The sequence below is a fragment of the Panthera leo genome, chromosome A2 (genome assembly GCF_018350215.1).
Source record: "Panthera leo isolate Ple1 chromosome A2, P.leo_Ple1_pat1.1, whole genome shotgun sequence".
In the NCBI taxonomy this organism is placed as follows: Eukaryota; Metazoa; Chordata; class Mammalia; order Carnivora; family Felidae; genus Panthera; species Panthera leo.
The window spans coordinates 16001035-16020805 of NC_056680.1; the positions used below are offsets into that span (position 1 = coordinate 16001035).

Here is a 19771-nt window from a genome sequence, read left to right on the forward strand (position 1 = left end):
TACAGAGCACGAGTGGGGGAGGGATAGAGAGAGAGGGAGACACAGAATCTGAAGCAGGTTCCAGGCTCTGAGCTGTCAGCACAGAGCCCGACGCGGGGCTCGAACCCGCAGACCACGAGATCATGACCTGAGCTGAAGTCAGATGCTTAACTGACTGAGCCATCCAGGTGCCCCTGTTTGCTGTGTACTTTCAAACAGTTCAGAAAGGAGATGATAATAAGTAGAGAGGTGATTATGGGGAATCCTCTGTGCTGTTCTTACAATGTTTCTATTAAGCATGAGATTATTTCAAAACAAAAAAAGTTTTAGAAAGAAAGTAAAACATAACAAGTGAAAAAGAAGATAGTGAGTAAAATACATGCCCGGGGTGGGGGGAATATAAAATGGCACAGCCACTCTGGAAAACCATTTGGCTGTTTCCTGCCAACTTAAACTTAATATGACCCAGCGATCAAACTCTTGGGTGTTTGGGTGTTTAGCCCAGAGAAATGAAAGCTTCTGTTTGCACAAAAAAGCCCGGACACAGGTGCTCAGCGAAGCTTTATTTGTAATAGCCAAAAACTGGAAACAACCAAACATCCTTCAGTAGGTAGTCAGCAGTCCGCTACCCAGGAGGGAGCCCCCACCCAACCACGCGAGCGCCCTGATCTCGGACTTCAGCCCCCTGAACGGTGAGACTTAAATTTCTGTTGTGTATAAGCGCCAACCCCACCCCCCACCCCCGGCCCCTGTTCACGGTACTTTGTTTGAGCAGCCCCCAAGTGACTGGAGACAATTACCCACACAAAACCAAGGTTTGGCCACAAGGAAGAAGTGGACAGGGGCTCTCGGGTCAGTAATCAACAGCTGTGCCGTGATGGCAAGAAGGCCTCCTCTCACCATGCAAAGCACCTTCTCCTTCTCAACAGCCAAGCTAACAGTTTGAGGACTGAGGCACAGTGCAAACCGCCCACGGGTTTGGCCAGGGCGGCTGGTCTTTGACAATCACACGGGACATCTGCACGTTTGGGTCAGGACAGGCCAGGCTGTGATGCCACAACGAGGCAGTACCAAAATCTCTGAAACAAACAAGAACAGCCGGTTAATCTCTTGTTCCAAAACCCCACCACAGGTACAGGCAACTTTGCAGGGCCACCCAAGGTCAAACACAACACCCCTGGCTTATGCAATCTTCTGGCATCTCCCTCTCAGCCTGAGGCTTCAGGCTTCGCAGCCTGGGAGGAGCAAGCTTGGAGAATCTCAGCCCAGCCCGCAAGTGCTCTGGCCTGGAAGCGGCCAAGTGAGACCTCCTTGTCCGAGCCTTTGGCTCGTGCTGGCTCCGTGGCTCTGCCCAGCTGCAGGCAAGTCCAGAAAAGGGAGGGGAGCCAGAAATACCAATTCGTTCTGGAAAAGTCAACCACGTGCCCTGCCCAGGAAGCCACAAGGGGGCTCCACTCCAGCTGAGTGCAGGCGGCAGAGGAGGAACGGGGAGCCAAGAGGCTGGCCCCTTCTTTCCTTGTAACCCTCACTTCCAGTAGGTTCCCTGTAAGTTAGTAGGAGCCCAAGGTGGGTGGGGGGCGGGGAGGGGACTAACTCTAATTAACCAGAACAATTTGAAATTAAGCCTCAAAGAAACAAATGCAAAACTTTGCAAACACACACACACACACACACACACACACACACAGATAGATAGAAGCATGGTAAATTGGGAAAATAGTGGTGCCCTGTTGTCTCCAGGCCCCTTTTATCTTGTGAGCCTTGTTAAATACAACTTCAAATGTTTCTTAGCCTATAATAGGAATAATACCAGTATTAGAGCAGAAAGGACCTGGCCCTAAGTATCTCTTTCTCCCACATGACCATAAACCCTAAAACATGAGAAAATACGTCAATGACAGGTCCAACTGAGTGACCTTGGCTCCAGACGAACACATGGCCAGAATCAGTGCCCCCCTCCCCGCCAAAGATAAGCTTCATCCTATCTCTGAAGTCTTCTTAAACCTCCCAGAGAAAGTCTGTATATGGCCTGGGTCCTGGGCACACCCTCATTCTAAATAAGATGCTGGGTTTCACTAGAATGAAGAATCTGATTGAATAGGAGGAGGTCTGTCCATTAAACAAATTACGAATGACAGAATGAAAATTTGGAAATTCAGAAGGCTGTCCATTCAAAATTCGGTTGGGTCGGGAAAATCACAAATGTCTGTCCTTCAACATAAACAAATTATGGATGCTTTGAAATTCCATGCTGGGGGAATGAATAGGTTTTCAGACTGTTGTGAGCCCGGGGAGGGGGCACAACACTCAGATGTTTAACTTAGTAAGTTTTTTCTTAAAGGACGTGTGAATGACTTCAATAAAGTTTGAGGAACCCCATGTAACCAGAAAGGCTTTGCCAGCACTCAGCAGTGGAAAAAAAAAATCCTTCAAGATAATCTTTCACCTATGAAATATTCAATTCCTGGGAATGCAAGCTCGTGCAGCCACTCTGGAAAACAGTATGGAGGTTCCTCAAAAACCTAAAAATAGAACTACCCTACGACCCAGCAATGGCACGACTAGGCATTTATCCACGGGATACAGGTGTGCTGTTTCGAAGGGACACATGCACCCCCATGTTTACAGCAGCACTAGCAACAATAGCCAAAGTATGGAAAGAGCCCAAATGTCCATCGATGGATGAATGGATAAAGAAGATGTGGTATATATATACAATGGAGTATTACTCGGCAATCAAAAGGAATGAAATCTTGCCATTTGCAACTGCGTGGATGGAACTGGAGGGTATTATGCTGAGTGAAATTAGTCAGAGAAAGACAAAAATCATATGACTTCACTCATATGAGGACTTTAAGAGTCAAAACAGATGAACATAAGGGAAGGGAAACAAAAATAATATAAAAACACGGAGGGAGACGAAACAGACGAGACTCATAAATATGGAGAACAAACTGAGGGTTACAGGAGGGGTTGTGGGAGGGGGGATGGGCTAAATGGGTCAGGGGCACTAAGGAATCTACTCCTGAAATCATTGTTGTACTAGATGCTAACTAATTTGGATGTAAATTTTAAAAAATAAAAAACAAAACAAGTTAAAAAATATTCAGTTCCACTGTGGATTTTTTTAAAGAGGAAAGGGGTATTTTTATTTTTATTATTATGTCTTAAATGTTTATTTTTGAGAGAGAGACAGACAGAGCGTGAGCTATGGAAGGGAGACACAGAATCTGAAGCAGGCTCCACGCTCTGAGCTGTCAGCACAGAGCCTGACATGGGGCTCGAACTCCCCAACCATGAGATCATGACTAGAGCCAAGTCGGATGATTAACCAACCAAGCCACCCAGCTGCCCAGGGGTACTTTTTATAAGTGCAGTAGAAATGATTTTTTCCCCTTCCCTTCCCCCACGGTCTTCTGTTAAGTTCCCCAATTTCCACATATGAGTGAAAACATATGATATCTGTCTTTCTCTGACTGGCTTATTTCACTCAGCATAATGCCATCCACAGAGAGGGAGGCAAACCATAAGAGACTCTTAAATACAGAGAACAAACCGAGGGGGTGCGGGAGGGCAGGGTAGAGGGGGAAATGGGTGATGGGCATCGAGGAGGGCGCTTGTTGAGATGAGCACTGGGTGTTGTATGGAAGCAATGAATCATGGGAATCTCCCCCCCAAAACCAAGAGCACACCATATACACTGCATGTTAGCCAACTTGACCATCAAGTATATATAAAAAATAGCATATCACACTTACCGGCAGGAACGCCGGTAAGAGAGAGAGAGAGAGAGAGAGCGAGTGGAGGAGGAACAGAGAGAGAGAGAGAGAAAGAGGAAGAGAGAGAGAATCCCAGGCAGGCTCTGTGCTGCCAGCGCAGAACCCAACGCGGGGCTCAAACTCACGAAACGGTGAGATCATGACCTGAGCGGAAACCAAGAGTCGGACACTTAACCAGCTGAGCAGGCGGCCTGGAAAATGGGTACTTTTATCTTGAAGTGTGCTTTGGGGATTTCAGTGTTCTCATTGTGAAGAAGGGGTGCTTTGAAGAGTGGCTTCCAGGCCTACCTCCCTCCCTCCCCAGGATAAGCCCCACCTGCTGCTCCATCGGGCATCCACGTGGGTACGAAGAGCCTTCCTGAAACAGCCCCATAGAGTCAACGTCGGTGACGCCACCCGGCTTCTCTTTCTTTCTTTCTTTCTTTCTTTCGTGGGGGGAGGAGCGGGGCTTCACTTTCTGAAGATTCACAGCAAAGGATTGACCTTTGACACTGTGACGCTGGTAAGTAAGTCACATGCACCTATGCATGCTTAATAGTGACCTAGTCGGGTTGAATGATGAGCTGACACTGTTCTCAGGCGGGGACGATTCCAGATGTTTCACCCAAGGACACAACTCAAAATGGCGTGAAGGTCCCTTTCAGCTGGGCAGCCCTTCCCGGTTTGGTGCCCTTTTCTGGAAGATACTCGCCGGTGGCCAGTTCCTGCTCTCCCAGGTTGTGGGGGGGAGGGGGGGGCGGGAGTGGGGAACCAAGCAGACCTTAAAAGGCTGTCACCAAGTGCCACGTGTGGATTAGCAGCTCCAAAGGACAACACGCCTCTCTAAGTCGTCCTGTAAAGTGACCTCGAAGTGTGACTTGTCACGCCGTCCCGGGCTCTCTCACCCTCCGAGGGGTGGAGGGCGGTTTTGCCTGCTGATGCACAGCAGGTTTGAGCTCGTGGATAATCCAGAACATGTTCTGGACAATAACTCCGCTTCCAGCCAAGTCATGGTCCCTGCAGGGCCTGCCAGAGCAGAAGCTTGCTCGCCCTGGGGTGGGTAGGGGGAGCAGGCGATCGGGGCTATTTTTCGCCAGGAAGGAGGCCACCGTGTCCCTGGAATGAGACCTCGGTGATTCTGCTACTGATTGGGCGCACATAACCTTGAAAGGTTGAGGCCTTGCTGTAACTCCTCTGCTCGGCTATAAAGGGTAGGGACCCTGAGGCTTCGGGACCGGGCTGTGACCTCTGTAACCCTCAGAGCTGCAATATTTGCGCTCCTTTCCACCGGATCAAGACAGGCGCAGATTCATCTCAAAGGTAAACGATGTTGAACTTGATTGTGCCGGAGGCTGGATGTTCATCTTGCACCTCTCTGGGGCAAGCGAAACGGATATACCCCCTGTGAAAACCTCTTTTTCAGCCCCTGCGATGTATCTTTCCCTCCCATCCTCCTACCTTACCTCTGCTGGGGAATGACTTAGACATCCTAACGGGGCTTTTCCATATCTAAGATATAGATTTAAATGATGCATTCAAAATGAGCTCAACCCGGGGCTCCTGGGTGGCTCAGTCGGTTAAGCGTCCGACTTTGGCTCAGGTCATGATCTCACACTCCGTGAGTTCGGGCCCCGCTTCGGGCTCTGTGCTGACAGCTCGGAGCCTGGAGCCTGCTCCGGATTCTGTGTCTCCCCCTCTCTCTGCCCCTCCCCTGCTCATGCTCTGTCTCTCTCTGTCTCAAAAATAAATAAAAACATTAAAAAAAAAATGAGCTAAACTCTATGAGAAAGCCAGAAATCAGTACCAGTGTTGTGTTCACTTAACATGGCTCTGACAAGACGCAATACTAGAAAGAAAACAGTGCCTGTTGAGGAAGAGATGTGGAAACCTCCAGAACCAATATCCTCGAGGAATATTTAAACAGAGATGCTCAGCCACAGTGGGATTCTCAGAAGGCTGATGCTTAAGAGCACGGACTAAATCTGGGGCTTTGTAATTCTGAGGCAGAGCTTCCGAAACTTGAACATGCACGTGAATCATCTGGGGATTAGGTTAAAATGCAGTTTTTGATTCAAACCTTGGCCTTGATGAATTCTGCATTTGCGGCAACTTCTAGGTGATGCCCGTGCTGCTGACTCATGGGACAATTGAGTTATCAGCGTTCGGTGGTGTTTCAGGGACAGTAAATAATCTTAAACAATCAATGGCTGAATCTTATCAAATCAGCAAAAAGTCGGGATACATTAAAAAAAATTTTTTTACTGTTTATTTTTGAGAGAGAGAGAGAGAGAGAGAGAGCATGAGCAGGGGAGGGGCAGAGAGAGAGGGAGACCCAGAATCCGAAGCAGGCTCCAGGTTCCGAGCTGTCATCGCAGAGCCCGATGCGGGACTTGAACTCGTGGAACCGTGAGATCATGACCTGAGCCGATATGGAAGAGTCCGCCGACTGAGCCACCGGGTGGGGGGGGGGGGGGGGGGAGGGGGGCTGGATGTTTGCCAGTTTTTACCCGTTCACTCACTGAAGGACTGTTAAGTTGTTTCCACTTTGTGGCAGTTATGAAGGGAACTGTGCACAGGCGTATAGGCTGTTGCTAGAACATAAGCTTGCATTTCTCTAGGCTCAATACCCGGGAGTGGTGTTGCGGTCTTCGTTTCGCTTTGTAAGAAATAATTCTTGTAAGAATGATTCTTGTACCACGTGGCAGGTCCCCAGCAGCGGCGTCTGAGCCTTCCAATCGCTTCACACCCATCCTGTCTCACACTCCATGTTGTCAATGAATCTTATTTGGGCCAGTTTTGGGGGGCGGGGGGCAGTGGTATCTCTGCCTGGTTTGAACTGGCCATTTCCCCAGTGGCTAATGATGTTCAACGTCTTCCACTGGACTTACTCGATATGTTTGCATCCTCTTTGATGAAGCGTCTGTTAAAGTGCACTGCCCATCTGTTAATGGGTCGTTTGCTTTCATCGTGTTGAATTTTGAGAGTTCTTTATATATTCTGGATACAAACCCTTTGTCGTCTCTGTGATTTGTGCATATATATATATATATATATTTTTCAATTTGTACCTTGTGCTTCATTCCCTTAACTGTCTTTTGCTGGACAAAGTTTTTAAATTTTGATGAACCCCAGTGTGGCGATTTTTCCTTTCTGGATTAGGCTCCTTTTGGTGTCATACTTAAAAACTCTGCCTAACCCCCGGGGCTCCTGGGTGGCTCAGTCAGTTAAGCCTCTGACTTTGGCTCGGGTCATGATCTCTTGGTATACGGGTTCCAGCCCCGTATCGGGCTCTGTGCTGACATCTCAGAGCCTGGAGCCTGTTTAGGATTCTGTGTCTCCCTCTCTCTCTGCCCCTCCCCCTTCACGCTCTGTCTCTCTCTCCTTGAAAAATAAATAAACATCAAAAAAAAAATTTTTTAAACTCTGCCTAACCCCAAGCCCCAAAAGCTTCTCTTATGTTTTCTGCTAAGAGTTTTAGAGTTTTATATTTTATATCAGACCTATGATCCATTAAAAAAATTTTTTTTAATGTTTATTTATTTTTGAGACACACACACACACACACACACACACAGAATTCAAGCAGGGGAGAGGCGGGGGCAGGGGTGGGGGGGGACACAGAATCCAAAGAAGGCTCTGAGCCGTCAACATTTCGTTCATCAGCACTTTGCAGTTGTTAGCAAACGTACTTTGTACGTGTTTTGTTAGATGTGCCCCTAAGTATTTCATTTCGGGCAGTTACTGTGAATGGTGTTGTGTCTTGAGTTCCCGTGTCCAGCTGTCCGTTGCTGAAGTGTATTAATTTTTGTGCCGCCATCTCCTGTCTTGCACCCTTGCTAGGAATTAGTTCCAGGAATTTTTTTTTTTTCCATGGTTTGTTTCATGTGCACCAGAAAAGAATCTGTGTTCTGCCACCCTTGGGTGGAGAGATCTATAAATTACACTTAGACCTAGCTGGCTGGTGATGCTGTTCGATTTTTCCAGATCTGTGCATGAATTTCTCTCCGCTCGTTCCCTGTTTCGGTCAGATTCCTGCGCGGGCAGCCCAGAGGCCAGCTTAGGCGTCTGTAAGTAACTTTGAAGTAACTTGTAAGTCCACCGACTTCCATGGTATCCCCGGTAATTTCCAGTTCCCTGGACTCCCCTTTTCAGTCCTTTGGCCTGAAACCTAGGCTTTAGTTACCTGGTCTGCTGAGTGCGTCTGGTGCTGCACTTCTATCTGGGGTCAAGTGCAGAGGGGGCCAAGAGAAGAGCTGCAGGGGTGGCTCCACCAAGAGGACCACAGCCCCTCCTGGCGGACCAAGTTGTGCTGCCCTCCGGGTTTTGTCTTGATATTGCCAGTGGTCCATTCCACCGCCACACCTCCCACACCTCGGAAACTCCTGGAGACCAAGAGCCTAGAGAAAGGAAGAGCACGTAATTTCCCTCCTTCCCTGAGCATTCATAGTGTCCTTTCTCCCTAAAATCAGGGGATGGGGAGCTCTCTCTGGCTGTGTTCCTGCCTGGATCCCACAGGAAAAACTTGGTGCCATTCAACGGTAATAGGAATTCTGGTTTTCTCCGACCCACCTGCTACCGTTTCCTCTCCAGCGTCTTCCATCAGCTGCCCTGTGTCTTCGTCTACTGTCTCTGGAGCTGCATTCTCTGGATAGACGGGGGTAGAGCGCTTCCTCCATTTATCTGGGGCCGGAACCCTCCGTTCCACTTCAAGCCATGACCTCCACGAAGCTTGTTGAAACGTGGTGGAAAATTGTCACAAAATGGCCGCTCTTATCAGGCGTCGGCAGCGTAAGAAGTAGCTTGGTGGCACGTATGGTCCGCCATATGCAATGAGCTGCTCTCGCCAGGAGTCCTGAGAACGACCAGCATAAGCCAAAATTCTTAAAAAAAAAAAAAAAAGAAGACTCACGTTCCTCAATTTAGGTTTAATCCTCCCAGGAACCTGAGGCCTGGGATAGTAAACGGTTTGCACGGTGTCAGGGCTCACAGGGGACAAGCGCGCCTTTGTTTTGGGTGACTCTCTAACACCAGCTGGCCTTCCGTGCAGCACAGAAGCCTCACCGACGTAGAAGTTCCGTACAATCCGTGGAACCGAGTTGCTGTGAAGGGGTTACGTGCCGTCATTCTCCTCGAGCACGAATTGATTTTGTGACGTAAAGTTCGCCATTGGCCCTGAAGTTACGGCTTTTCCGAGCTGGTGACGATCGGCTGGAAATAATGTGACCAGCGGTGATGGTATTCTTGGTGGAGGAGATGGAGAGAACAGAGCCATTTCTTTCTTTTTTTTTTTTTTTTAAGGTTATTCATGTCTGAGAGAGGGTAAGCAGGGGAGGGGCAGAGAGAGAGAGGGAGAGAGAGAATCCCAAGCAGGCTCCGTACTGTCAACGCCGAGCCCGACACGGGGCTCGATCCCACAAACCGAGAGATCATGACCTGAGCCGAAAGCAAGAGTCAGAGGCTTAACCCACTGAGTCCCTCGGGCATCCTGAGCCGTTTCTATATCAAGGACAATGCCCTCTGTTTCCAAAGGGTTTTCCAGCTACTCATAGTTTCCTTGCCTCGTTTCCTCAAGGTACAGGAGCTGTCTCCGTTTTGGAAGCCGGGAAACAAAAACACACACACGCTCACAGGAACACGTGTTTCCCGTGGAGCAAGGGGCTAACCCCCCAACACTGACGTGCTGCCAGAGTCTCCCGAGAGGTTAGAACCAGGGAACTTGGATGCATCTCGAGTCCAAAGGCAGAAGACATTTCTTCTCGGCTTCTACCGAGGCATCACCTATGTGAATAAAATACACCCGGTTCAAGTGTACGATTTGATAAGTTTTGGCAAACCCTCTCTAGAAATAAGATACAGAACATTTCCAGAACCCTAGAAAGTCCCTCATGCCCCTTTGCAGTAATTCCCCTCCCCTGCCCCCCCAGGCCACGCCCCTCTGTCTCAGTCACTCTGCTTCAGGGGGCTCTCACCACCGGCCTCCGCAGGGCCTCCTCCCTGCACCCTGGTTGCTCCCACCCACTCATCCTGCAGGCCCCTGAACCCCTCAGACGGGGTCAGGTGACTCTTCCCGTGCCCCACCCCACCCCCATTTCAGCTCCTGTCACAGCTCACCCCCTGTTACACCTGAAGTCCCCTGAGGGGACCCTGAATCATCCTAGTATCACCAGTCCCTGGGGTTGGGGGGTTAGGAGTCCCAGATGTCTTTAACTCCCTCTCTCCTCTCGTACTTGTGTATTTTCCTAAAAGTTGTCATTAATTTTGCTTCCTTGATGTTACACAACTGGTTAACGGCAGCCGCCACCGTGCTGGTCATACCGGGGACGATGGCTGAAAGTTAGGAAGAGGGTGAGGTAGCTCGTCCAACAGCAAGATGCATTTTTTCTTAGAGAGCCTGCTCCTTTGCACCATAGTGGCATCGGCGTTTTCCAGAAAAACAGCTGGTTAGGTTGTAAAATAACACGGTGGAGACGAAAGTGGAGACAGATGCCAGCGTTCACCCCAGAAGGGACTCGGTTCTCCCTCGGGAACACACGATCAGATCTTCCTTCTTACACACGTGGGCATCCCCCGATGAGTGGGCGTGGTGAGGCTCATCTCCGGTGTATCAGAGGTGAAAGGACATAAGAACGACACCAGTCACAAACTTTTACCAAATGCTCCTCTGAGCGTGACCCTAGATGGGACGTTGTCTAATCTAAAAACCTGAGAAGCTTCTGCCTTGTCATCTAAGTGTCCCTAAATAGGAGCCCAACAGACCAGGAACAAAGCCAAATGAATCCTAGCCACGTACGTAGTCCAGAGGCCAAACATTCGATATTATGTACATATAAGGAAAAGTGACACTTAACTTAGGGTTTTCGATTATGCTCTATTCGCCGTGGCTAATGACGTCCCTGTGCCCGGCAACAGCCTGAGAAAATCAGAGGGCCACCTAGAAGGATGCTGGACACACGTCTCTGTGCGGCATTTTCAGGAGCGTGATCTGATTGAACCTTCACAAAAATCCCATTTCACAGATGACAACACGGAGGTGCAGGACGCATAAAGGAAACCCCGAAGCTCTGAGGGGACCGCTGCAGGGTGCCCGTCCTCCTCTCTCTTACCCTCCCGCCTGCTGGGTTGGGAGTCCGTGCCCCGGGAGTGAGCAGGGAACACCGTGCGTTAAGCGGGCAGAGCAGGTACACCCGCACACCTGCTACATGTGAGAGGAGATTTCACGAATATCCGACGCCGGGAGCTGCGGGGACAGGATGACAGAAGAGCAGCAGACCAAGACAGCCCTTTGCAGCCCAGGCACAGGGTGTGGCTCGGGGAAGGGAGAGGCCGGGGTGGGGGGCACCCTGAGTCCCTCTGTAACAAAAGAAGAGAGCTAGAGCGCGCAGGGCGCACTGAGGAGGGCTGGGGAGCGGAGGTGGGCGTTTGCAGACGGTTTGGGAGGCCAGCCCTGGAGCACAGCGCCGGAATACATCTGAAAGCGGGCTGTAGGGTATTACGTTTATGGCTGCAAACAGGCCCAGTGGGGCCCAGACCCTCTTTTTCCTGCGGCCAGCAGGGTCCAGGAAAAAGTGTTTTGATAAAAAATTCAAAAAAATTTTCAAAAGGGGGCGCCTGGGTGGCTCAGTGGGTTAAGCGTCTGATTCTGGGTTTCTGCCCAGGTCATGATCTCGTGGGTTGTGAGTTCGAGCCCTGCATCGGGCTCAGCGCTGACAGTGGGGAGCCTGGTGGGAATTCTCCCTCTCGCTCTCTTTCTGCCCCTCTTCCACTGGCTTTCTCTGTCTCTCTCAAAGTAGGTAAATAAACTTTTAAAAAACATGTTTTGAGGGGCGACTGGGTGGCTCAGTCGGTTAAGCGTCCGACTTTGGCTCGGGTCACGATCTCACAGTGCGTGGGTTTGAGCCCCGTGTCGGGCTCTGTGCTGACAGCTCAGAACCTGGAGCCTGCTTCCGATTCTGTGCCTCCCTCTCTCTCTCTCTGCCCCTCCCCTGCTCACACTCCGTCTGTCTCTCTCAAAAAAAAATAAACACTGAAGAAAAAAAAAAAGAGAGAAAGAAATGGAAGCCTGAGGCTGGACGCAGACTGTTCACACAGTAGGGACACTTCATAACTGCTCGCCAGGCCGCACTCGCTGTGTTTGGGTCTGGAGGCTGCCCAAACGCAGAGAGGCAGAGAGAGAGGGAAACCCAGAATGGAAGCAGCCTCCAGGCTCTGAGCTGTCGGCACAGAGCCCGACGCGGGGCTCAAACTCATGAACCTTGGGATCAGGACCTGAGCGGAAGTCAGACACTTCACCGCTAATCGACTGAACCACCAGGCGCCCCGAGAGCCTTCCCATTTTCTTAAACATTAAAAACAAAAAAAACAAAAAAAACTTCAGAGTAAAAATGAACCCTCCAAATTCTTTGGGAAAAAACTCTAATGAGCATTTACTCCCCCAAACTGACTCTCCCCTGCACGCCAGGAACTTCACATGAACTCACAATTCTCAGGATCAGCAGGTTCTTTCCTTTGCCCTCCCTGAGAAACATGTTCTGCAGCCACACTCGCTGGCCAGGTCCACCAGGGCCAGTGGGCAGGCAAGGTGATGTGACAGTGTCCCTCTTACTGTCCCTGCAGACTTCCCCTCGATGCCCAAAGCACTGCAGAGGAATCACTAAAGATAACTGGGTGGGGGGTGGGGGATTTGGTCAATTCAACAAGTATTTGTTGAGCACGGCTGTGCGCTCAAGACATTGAGATAAAACAGGAAAGAGCTGTTTCTGAAAAATTCTGCTCTGAGGCAGGGGAGCTCACTGCAGTCAGTGAGCCCTCTGCTATATTTCCAGGAAAGTACGAGATCACTGAGCACCTCCGGGGGTAAGAGAGTCACATTCCTCCTCTGTGGCCAACAGCTAGGGGCAGTGGATGGAGCCTGGGCCCTGAGTAGGACACCTGCCCCACTGACCATCTGAATGACTTTGATGAAGTCAGATGGCTACCTCTGAACCTCAGTTTTCTTACCTGCAAGATGGGAAAATAGTGCCTACTTTGCAAGATGGCTATGACTGTTACACTCCTTAGGCCTCTATGCCCAGCCCTCGTCACCGCGGCTTCCTTGGACCCAGCGCCGGACAGAGATGTGACCACGGCACGAGAGGACAGGATTCAAGATGGCAGTTCTCACCTTGGCTGCACCCTGGAATCACAGGGCGGGAGCTTGACAAATCCCTGATGCCCAGGCCACACCACGGGCCGCTGAAATCGGACGCCCTGGGGATAGAGCCCTGGCGTCAGGTCTTTGCAAAGCTCCCCAAGAGATTCCAACGGGCAGCCAAGGTCAATAGCCGCTGATCCAGAAGGAAAGAGAAGTGGAATTCTTTCTTTTCTATAGAGTTGGAGGAGTTATTATTGCTCTCTGTTAATTATAGTATCATGCCCTGTGCAATCTAAGGTTGACAAACTATAAACGTTGTCTTTATTCAGAAATTTATACAGTGCTAAATAGTTTCACATCCACGATTACATTGTGATCTTCAGAGAAATATTATTTTATTTTTCAATGTTTTTTAATGTTTATTTTTGAGAGAGAGAGAGAGCACGCGAGCGGGAGAGGGGGAGAGAGAGAGACAATGAATTAGAGGCAGGCTCTACCCTGTCAGCGCAAAGCCCGATGTGGGGCTCAAACCCACAAACTGCGAGATTACGACCTGAGCCGAAGTCAGACACTCAACCGACTGAGCCGCTCAGGTGCCCACTGATCTTCAGAGAAATTTTAAAGGTGAAGAGACTGAGGCCCAGAGAAATTTATTGACAAGCAGAAGGTGTGAACACAGGTCCACGGTCGATGTCTGGGTTCAGACCCTCTCTCCTTCCACCCTGCCCCACCACCCCAGTCCGTCTCTGCGAGAGAGCTGTGGTCCAGACCAGCAGGCTGAGCTCCGGACCCTAGGTCCAGATGCCCGTCTCTCTCTTCCCCTGGGTGGTAGCACCCAGGCATCTCAGATTCTGCCCGGCATGGCTCAAGGCCCCTCCCCGTGAGCACCCCTCCTCTGCTGCTTCCCATCTTTGCACAGGCGTCAGAGTCTCCACCGACAGCCCCTCACCCGCATTTGGCAGGTGGAGTTGGCCACCCCCCCAAGATGCCTTGTGAACCCGTCCACTTTCCATTAACCTGGCCTCCACCGCACGGTCATTGCGTCTCTCCGGGCGTTTCCAGTAGCCCGCTGCTCCTCACCCTGCACCCCTCTCCCCTCCGGTCCCTGCTTCTGACCTGTCCCCCGGACCCAGTGAGGTCTGGGAGTGGGTCAGAGTTTCTTTGTGTAAAACAACGATCGTTCTTGAGTGTCTGACCTGGAGCGTTCCACACCCAAGTGCGTGCACCCACACACACACACACACACACACACACACACACCTCAAAGCTGCCGGCTCCACGTGTATCAGACGCTGGGACCGTCACGTGTGACAAAGCCCTTTAGTAAAGGGCTTGAAGACACGCAGAAGTATGCAGCCTGTTTCTGTTAGTTACAGCCATGGGGCCACAGGCAAGTTCTGTAACTGGTCACACGTCTCCCCCATAAAATGAGGAGGGTAATGCCCACTCACGGGGGTGCTGCGGGCATCGATAAGGAACTAGACCATGCATCCAAGCCTGGCACGCGTCACCTGCTGATGCAGAGTTGAGAAGGGCCCCTCTTCCGGAAGGAGGACAGAAGGGCAGAGGTCTCTGCCAGGCCTCGCTCCGCGGGGGGACTTCCGCATTCACACCACTGTATCCCGACGACAAGCCGTGTGGCCAACCCCACCCCCCACCCCCCACCCCCGTGAGGTTCTGCCGCTGGCCAGGACCCCCTCAGATAAGTGGCAGGGGCCGGATTCAAATAGTCTGTACCCCCCAGAGTCTGAGGGAGCGTGTTCCACGGGGGTTCGACTGATACTTTCTTTTTCAAGGGGATGAACAATCAGTACGTCCGCCGGGAAGTCTTCTGCGGAAACACCTGCCACGAGCTCAAGCGTTTCTGGGAACAGGAGATCGGCAAACAGACCTACTACCGACAGTCGGAGGAATATCGCCTGGGAAAAAGCGCCCTGAGAAAGTACGTGGCTCGTTTCTCGTTTGTCTATTTTTTTTTTTTACTGTTCATTCGATTTTAAGAATAGACATTTATTTATTTACTTTTGAGAGAGAAAAGAGCATGAGCACGGCAGAGGCAGAGAGAGGGGAAGACAGAGGAGGATCTGAAGCGGGCTCTGCGCCGTCAGCCCAGAGCCCGACACGGGGCTCGAACTCACGGACCGTGAGATCATGACCCGAGCCAAAGGCAGACGCTTAACCGTCTGAGCCACCCAGACGCCACTAAGAACAAAATAGACTTTATTCTTTAGGGCAGTTTTAGGTTCACAGCAAAACTGAGTGGAAGATAGAATTCCCATATCCCCGGCCTCCCAGGCACAACCTCCCCGCTGTCAGCATCCCCGCCATGAACACACATGGGCGAAGCATTACTGCCCTTGTTTGTCTATTTTTTTTAAAGCAAAATTTATTTCCCCAGAATGTCAGATGGGCATCTTAGAGAACATCATTATTTTAATTTTCCCGGCGTATGTTCCTGCCATCACCTATACTGATGGGCAGCAATTTTTATGTTTGCTTTTCTTTTTTTTTTTTTTTTTTTTAATTTTTTTTTTTCCAACATTTTTTATTTATTTTTGGGACAGAGAGAGACAGAGCATGAACGGGGGAGGGGCAGAGAGAGAGGGAGACACAGAATCGGAAACAGGCTCCAGGCTCCGAGCCATCAGCCCAGAGCCTGACGCGGGGCTCGAACTCACGGACCGCGAGATCGTGACCTGGCTGAAGTCGGACGCTTAACCGGCTGCGCCACCCAGGCGCCCCATCTTTTTTTTTTTTTTTAATGTTTATTTATTTTCGAGAGAGAGAGAGCGTGCGCGAGAGTTGGGGAGGGGCAGAGAGAGGGAGACAGAGGATCCGAAGCAGGTTCTGCGCTGACAGCAGAGAGCCTGATGCGGGGCTCGAACCCACGAACCATGAGATCATGACCTGAGCCAAAGTCGGGCGCCCAATCTACTGAGCCATCCAGGCGCCCTTGGGCAGTGATTTTTAAAATTCTTTTACATTAACAAATGTACCCTTTGATCCGTATCTTTAGAAATGGAAAAATCTCCCCTCTGTCACCATTTCTAGTTCATGGGGGTCACCCTAAATTTGGGGAGCAGGTCAGCAGATGAGCCCGTGAGAAGCAATCAAGCAAAGGAGACCGTGACCGATTCCCAGGGTTCGTCTGGGTGAAGACACGGGACACCCTGCGAGGTTCTCTGAGGGGGGCTGATGGGCGGTCACCCCTCTGCCGGGCATCCCTGCGGCAGCCAAACCAGTCCACCCAGGGCAGAGCGGCGACTCCCTTGAGCAGACCGGGGCCGCCATGGCTGTGGGGACCGCGGCGGGTCACCACCCGCACGCGCCACCTCCACTTCGGAGCCAGTGAGGGGACAGGCCCATCTGGGTCCTCCATCCCCATGGAACAGCTCAGCCGCCATCTGTTTGCAGAGGGCACAGCTTGTGTATGGCCGGGGGGATCGGCCCGACGGCGGGGCTCGTGACTCCACGCTGCCAGTGCGTGCTTGCTGGGCCAACGACACGCACCAGTCTGTGCGACTTAGACTCGCTGTTGCCTTCCAAGCGCCCTCCTGAGTCCCAAGGGGAACCCAGCCTCTTGCACGTATGGAGAGCTGCTGGGCCACATTCCTGGCCACGGGCAAGGGGAAGCAGGCTGTCCTCGCTGTTGAAGCGCCGTGTTAGGGCGTCTCCTCCGGGGATTGTCTGAGAAGCCGAGGTGGGCGGTCAGTCATTTCTGTGGTCCCTGCCACCTTCCTTCCCCAGGCCAGGCCACTCAGCACGCCGTGCACGCGTGTGCCCCCCGCTCCCGCCCCAGGGAGTGTGCAGAAGGCGTCAGGTGCGATGGAACTGCCTAAGGAAGATGCAGAAAGTGAGGTGCACGCCGAGGGATGAGCAAACCGGCTCCAGTCTGTTAAAGCATGACAGGGGCGCCTGGGTGGCTCAGTCAGTTAAGCGGCCGACTTCGGCTCAGGTCATGATCTCGCGGTCCGTGGGTTCGAGCCCCGCGTCGGGCTCTGTGCTGACAGCTCGGCGCCTGGAGCCTGCTTCGGAGAATTCTGTGTCTCCCCCTCTCTCGGCCCCTCTCCCTGCTCACGCTGTTTCTCAAAAGAGGAATAAATGTCAAAAAATTAAAACATGACAATGTATATGCACAGTGTCCGTCTATGCAACTTAACGGAAGACCGCAGGGGGACGCTTTCTGGCTGGTGGGACGGCGAGACTCGAATTTGTTCATCCTTCTCCTCCTCTTCCCATTTGAACCCGGTGGCCTCCTCCAGAGGGTCTCTGCTCTTACCCGCTAATCCGTCTTGTCCCGGCACAAAATGGAGGAGATGGCCCAGTTCATTAGGCTGTTCCGAGGCTGGAACAGGATAATGTCAGTTCCTTCTCCCCCGCCCAACCCCCAACCCCCCCCCCCCGGCCCCCGCACGTGGCCACTTAGTCCAGGATTAAATACAGCAGAGACCAGACGCCAGAGGAACGGCCCCAGCCCCTGTGGTCTCTGGGTGAGCCCGCAGATCTCCCCGTGCCTTCATTTTCTCCTTATGACTTTTCCCACGGACACTAGGAGGAGAGGGCTGTTGGAGAGTCCCCGCCTTTCACCAGCGGGGAGCGGTCGGTTGGTAGTGTTGTTCAGAGTTCCACAGCCCTACTGATGTCTTGCCTCTGGTTCTGAAATGTGGGTATTGAAATCTAGCTGTCGTTGCAGATCTGTCTCTATCTCCTAACAGCTCTGTCGCATTTCGTCTCGTGTGTTTTGAAGCTCTGTTTTCATACAAATGTTTAAGATCGTTACGTCCTCTTGATAAATTGACCCCCTTGTTGCCAAACGACCCTCTTTCTCTTTGGTAATGTTCTTGGCTGTGAAATCTACCTCGTCTGATATTACACTCCAGCTTTCTTTGATTAGGGTTAAGATAGAATATTTTCCCATCCTTTTGATTTTAACCTATTGCCACCTTCATATTAAAGGTGACTTTCCTAAGCGCCTGGGTGGCTCAGTCAGTTCTTGATTTTGGCTCAGGTCATGAGCCCAGGGTTGTGGGATCGACCCCCAAGTAAGGCTCTGCACGGAACATGGAGCCTGCTTGGGATTCTCTCTCTCCCCCTCTCTCTGCCCCTCTCCCACTTGCTCACACACTCTCTCTCTCTCTCTCTCTCTCAAAATAAAATAAAATAATAAAATAAAACAAAAAGCGATTTTCCCGTAGGCGGCCTCTATTTCAATATCATTTTTTATTCAGCTCAACATCTTTTCATTTTAATCAGCGGTTTACATCTTTAACGTTAATGCGCATGATTGGGTTTAAATCTGCCAGCTTGCGATTTGTCTCCTGTTCGCTCATCTGTGCTGTTTTTCCTTTATCTCTTTTCTGCCTTCTTTTGGGTTAACTAAATGGTATTTTATGATTTCATTTTATCTCCTCTGTCGGCTTTTTAACGCCATCTGTTTGTGTTCTTTTCAGGGTCGCTTTAGGGCCTCCATCACCGTGTGCCTTTGAGGGCCACCTGGTCTCCCGTAGGGAGGGTGTGGGAGCCTTACGGTGGCCCAGCCCCCCGCTCCCCCTCCAACGGTGCAAAGTAAAGTTTCTCTTCCACACACGTCATAAACCCCACGTGACGTCATTGACAGATTTGCTTTCAGACACTATCTTCTTTTTTTTTTTCAATTTTTTTCTTTAAAGTTTATTTTTGAGAGAGAGACAGAGACAGAGCGCGAGCAGGGGAGGGCCAGAGAGAGAGCGAGACACAGAATCCGAAGCAGCTCTAGGCTCTGAGCTGTCAGCACAGAGCCCGATGTGGGGCTCGAACTCACGAACCGTGAGATCTTGACCTGAGCCAAAGTCGGACGCTCAACCGACTGAGCCACCCAGGCACCCTAAGGAGATTTAAGTAGTGAGACAAAATTAGTAATATGCACCCACGCGATCGCCCTTCACTGAATTGCGCAGATCCCGACTTCCATTTCCGGCCATTCTCCCTCTGCTTGACGGGTTTCCTTTAACATGTCATGTGGGGACAGGCTGCTGGTGCGAGTTCCTCCCGCTCTTGCATGGCTGAAGACACCTTTACTTCACTTCTGTGTTTGAAAGACAGCTCTGCCGAGTGAACAATTCTAGACTGACAGGTTCCCCCCTCCACAACTCTAAAGACGTTGCAGCCCCAAGGGGAAAGTTTGAAGGGTTAAGATTAGAAGAGACTGAACAGAAGTGAGAGCTAAAGATATACCTACAAAATATAAAATATGCATATATTTAAATTTGCAAGTGCTCTGCATACCTTTTAAAACCTGAATGCACACACAGACACCTTCAGGGGGGCAACAAAAGGGGGGGAAGGAAGCATCCCTGAGCCAACAGCCGTGGAAATGGCTGCTCCGTTTGCGTGTTTGGTGTCTATTTTCAGGCTCAGAGAAGGATGGAGGCAGAGACTGGAAGCAAAGCTGAGACTTCAGAACAGCCCAGATGAGACCAAAAAGCGGGCAAACGTTGGCCGGGAGCATCTCGCTTCGCTGACCCAAGAGGATTCAAAGCACTGAGGTCACTGCGCCAGGAGAAGTCCATGCAAATGCCCGAGTCCCTGAGCTATGCCACACAGATGTCGCACTGCCCCCAACCCGTGACAGATCTACCCGCGCGTCCTCCCGGGTGCCAACTGGGAATTATCAGCCAAGTCGGTCCCCTCCACGTGGGGGCCGGCATATTATCCCAAGTGTCCCTAAAGATGAGGTTATTTAATACCAGAGTTCCATGCAGCATGCTTCATTTCCGTATCGTTACCTTCCGATTTTGACGTCTACGTATTTTAAATTCTAAGCCCACGCGGGGTGCTGATCTTCCTGGTCACACTTTATAAACATCGCCCAGCAGTGCTGTTCCACATCTCTCCCAGAAACAGTTTCATGTGATCCTTTCCCTTG

General features: G+C 51.0%; 1 protein-coding gene across 1 annotated transcript; it reads left to right on the forward strand.

The window, feature by feature from the left end:
• Positions 1-14666: 14666 nt before the first annotated feature.
• On the forward strand, positions 14667-19507 carry FAM240A (family with sequence similarity 240 member A). The gene is made up of 2 exons (XM_042927510.1): positions 14667-14809; positions 19258-19507. Exons 1-2 carry the CDS (start codon positions 14667-14669, stop codon positions 19388-19390), a joined length of 276 nt encoding a protein of 91 aa, XP_042783444.1. The 3' UTR covers positions 19391-19507.
• The last annotated feature ends 264 nt before the right edge of the window (positions 19508-19771 follow it).